Raw genomic sequence first — 3,299 nt, 5'->3', positions numbered from 1 at the left:
AACAACAGCTTTCATTTTATCTTCATTTTAAAAGCTTTATACCTATTCTCAAAATAAATAATTCAAATTGATAGAACTAAATATCATATAGTGGTGGCATATCCTTAGACAACGATCAATATGATTATGACCATGACAATGAAATGTACATGTGGAAGTAATGTTGTCCTCAAAACTGAATATTAAAAAGTTGGGTCCATTGACAATGTATTAACTGAACTGATCCTTTAGAACACTGAATCATAAGGAGGATTTATGAAAATTGGAGAATTACCACAAAAACATTTCTCATCGTTTTATCTCAATATCTGTAGGCATAGCAAAAAAAATGGAATGCATAAATATCATAACTTTTCAAATTTCACGGTTCATAGTTATGTTTATGGGAAGGTGGTAAACAGTTTTCCTTGGTTTTCCCTCAATCTGTATTACTGATGGGTCCTTTTTCTAAAACATTCATTCAAGATTAAGACTAACAGGTACTAAGTATACATTAATCTGGAAAGATGACTGTTTGAGGCATTTAATATGAAATACACTTTATAGAAATGCATAAAAGGAATAATATTATCTGCTCAAAATTATCACATTCAGCGTATCAATGACAATATTTGGAATGCTTTGTTATTTTTTTGATCGGGAAATAGTTCTATAGAATATACAAAAGCTTGTATCGCTGTTTCTATATCACCTAATAAATGCACACCTATACCCAGGATGTTGTAAAATGTACTTTTCAACACGGGATTAGATATAAAATAGTTATCTTCTATAGCCAACTGTAGATCGCAGAGAGAATTCCAGCATTGCCTGCTATTTTTTAAATTATAATAACATAGAAGACGAAGGAAATGAGCGTATACTGTTGGAGGAAGAAAGTATTCTTCTAACATGTGTAATTCATCCGGTTGTAAGTTTTTGATGAACACGAAACCTAATAGCAAATATTTGCATACTTGAACACAAGCCATATTACTAAATAAGTGTAAATTGAATAGCTCATAATGAATATCTGAAAACTGCATGAATTGATGGAGTTTTTCTGGTGAACATTTTAATAGAGAATACTGCAAAATGTGAAGAGCTGTATTGTATTGTTTTCTTTTGTAGAAAAACGAAGCTAACATCAGCCATCCAGATACAGCGTCATGACGTGTGTTAAAAAGCAAAGTACTTATACTAGTAGTAAACCGTTTATAAGTAGATTTATTACTGGACATATCCTCCACTGGCAGCGATCGCCAACTTGCGCTGCATAAGCTTGACAAATAAAATGTGTACAGGTATTTGATTTTTGAACTCTTACTTGATAATACCTTGTATATCACCTTTTCCAAGACTAAACAAAAGAAAGAACCAAAAATGTCGATATTGAACGTATGTGAGTTTAATAATCTTTCAACAAACTTGGCATATGAATAACTAGTCTCCTTGCTTATATCCGATGCCAATACATTAAAATGAGAGATTTGATCCGAAAATAAGATACATTTCCAACCATAACTGTTTAGAATATACAAATTGTTCAGAAGTCTTTCCTGTGCATGTCCTTGTATCTTATTCTCAAATAAATTATTCTCGGGAATGAAATAATGCGGACAAACTTTGTATTCAACACAATATATGAGCCTTCTTAAACATCTCATGAAACAAAATATCAAGTTTTCAGGTTTCCATTTTGATGAAGGGAATTCTTCGCACATCCAAAACAAAATTGTTTTCATGAAATATGAACAAAACAATTCTTTACAATCTGTGATTAAAGCGATGACGTCTTTTAGAAGAATTTTCATAAGGGCATAACATAATAATTGTGTATGTGTAAATGAATAGATAAGTAGTTTTTCTCCAACGGAAAATGATATACGCCATTCTAATTCTTCTTGTGTAGATCCTTTCACACCTACAGGTACAAAGAGAACCCCGTGTTTTACAATGGCCTATTTAACATCGTTTCTCGGCCACGAATTATTATTTGATCGAGTTACCCATTGTGTTGCTGGCTTTATCCATGAACTACAATGAACACAGCTTGCATGGTCAAATAATCCATCTTCATCGGTTAAACATGGTCCATGTATAGTCGAAAGGATGTCGGGTGCAAATTGTTTTTTGAATAAAAGATTTGAAAAGTAGAAATCACTACCGATATTATTACAGTTTATTAAGATACTCTGGTCATTACTGTACAATAGACGTAACTTAGTGAAACCTGGCTGAGTATCTTCTAGTTCCATTGTAAAATGTATTTTTTCAGCATTTAAATAAATGTGTGTATCTTCCCTGACCTCAATCTGTTTCATTACTGCCATTACATCTAAATCACTACCTCGCATCAGTAGTCCTTCTCCGAAACTTCCACTGGTAATATATGTCCACGTCTTGTTGCTCTGCAAATTATCTCTAACATTGTTCATCAATCTCATTGTTCTTACATGTTTTTCTGTTCCAACAACCTTCTGACATAGATACTGATACAGAGCTATCGATGCATTTTGTGTTGTTGTATCTATTAAAAAAAGTAAATTAGTGTGTATGCAAAGTCTTAAAATTCATTATTTGTTCAAAATATCTGGCACAAAACCTTTGTGATACAAATACTGATACAAATTGCGCTTTTTTGTAATACCCTAACTTTTGGCCCAATTTTTTTTTAAATATAGTTTTAAACAAAGACATTCATGGCTGCATTTCCTGATCTAACAAATGTGCGTCAACATTAAATTATATGTTACGCCACAACGGTCTTGTTATGCCCATTTTCATTGCATTATCATGTGCATTTATATTAATATGGGGTGCAATTATTATTATACGATGTGCAAACACCTTTATTTGATGTGCAAATATCCTGATATGATGTACATTTTCCCATACATTATGTGGACACACCTTTGTATGATGTGGTTGTTTCATTATTTTTTTTTGCTTGTAACATTACTTGAAGTGGTCCAGTTGCTTCATTATATGATGTCAAAACGTCCTTATATGATGTGCTTTATCGTTGTTATGGTCAATAAACAGCATTACGATTAGGACGATCAATTATGTAGCGATTGTTTGGAAAACGGTTGAGATTTTAAAAGAGATAAACATTGGCACATATGTTCCGCGTTTTAAAGAAAAATCACATGCTATATTATTGATCAAAAATTGTCAATATATGATTGGAAAAGTTAAGATTTTGTTCGATAGGTCTTCAATAATAAACATACGGTTAAAGTTACGAAATTTAGGTGTATTCGACTATGTATTAAGCACCTGAGGATGTTTAACATTTTTAAATTTTCAAATGGCAT

The 3,299-nt window shown here is 31.9% G+C and overlaps 1 protein-coding gene across 1 annotated transcript; it reads right to left on the bottom strand.

Annotated features, from left to right (window-relative positions):
* Nucleotides 1-507: 507 nt before the first annotated feature.
* On the bottom strand, nt 508-1,941 carry LOC127715051 (uncharacterized). Its single transcript, XM_052221071.1, has one exon. The coding sequence runs from the start codon at nt 1,791-1,793 to the stop codon at nt 591-593; it is 1,203 nt and encodes a 400-aa protein (XP_052077031.1). The 5' UTR covers nt 1,794-1,941; the 3' UTR covers nt 508-590.
* Nucleotides 1,942-3,299: the final 1,358 nt, after the last annotated feature.

Source organism: Mytilus californianus, unplaced genomic scaffold (genome assembly GCF_021869535.1).
Source record: "Mytilus californianus isolate M0D057914Y unplaced genomic scaffold, xbMytCali1.0.p SCAF_9, whole genome shotgun sequence".
Taxonomy (NCBI): domain Eukaryota; kingdom Metazoa; phylum Mollusca; class Bivalvia; order Mytilida; family Mytilidae; genus Mytilus; species Mytilus californianus.
This window is presented reverse-complemented; position numbering and strand designations above follow the sequence as displayed.

Excerpts from the sequence above, each read along its gene's own strand:
- LOC127715051 (XM_052221071.1), bottom strand. The coding sequence starts at position 1,793 with ATGAAAATTCTTCTAAAAGACGTCATCGCTTTAATCACAGATTGTAAA.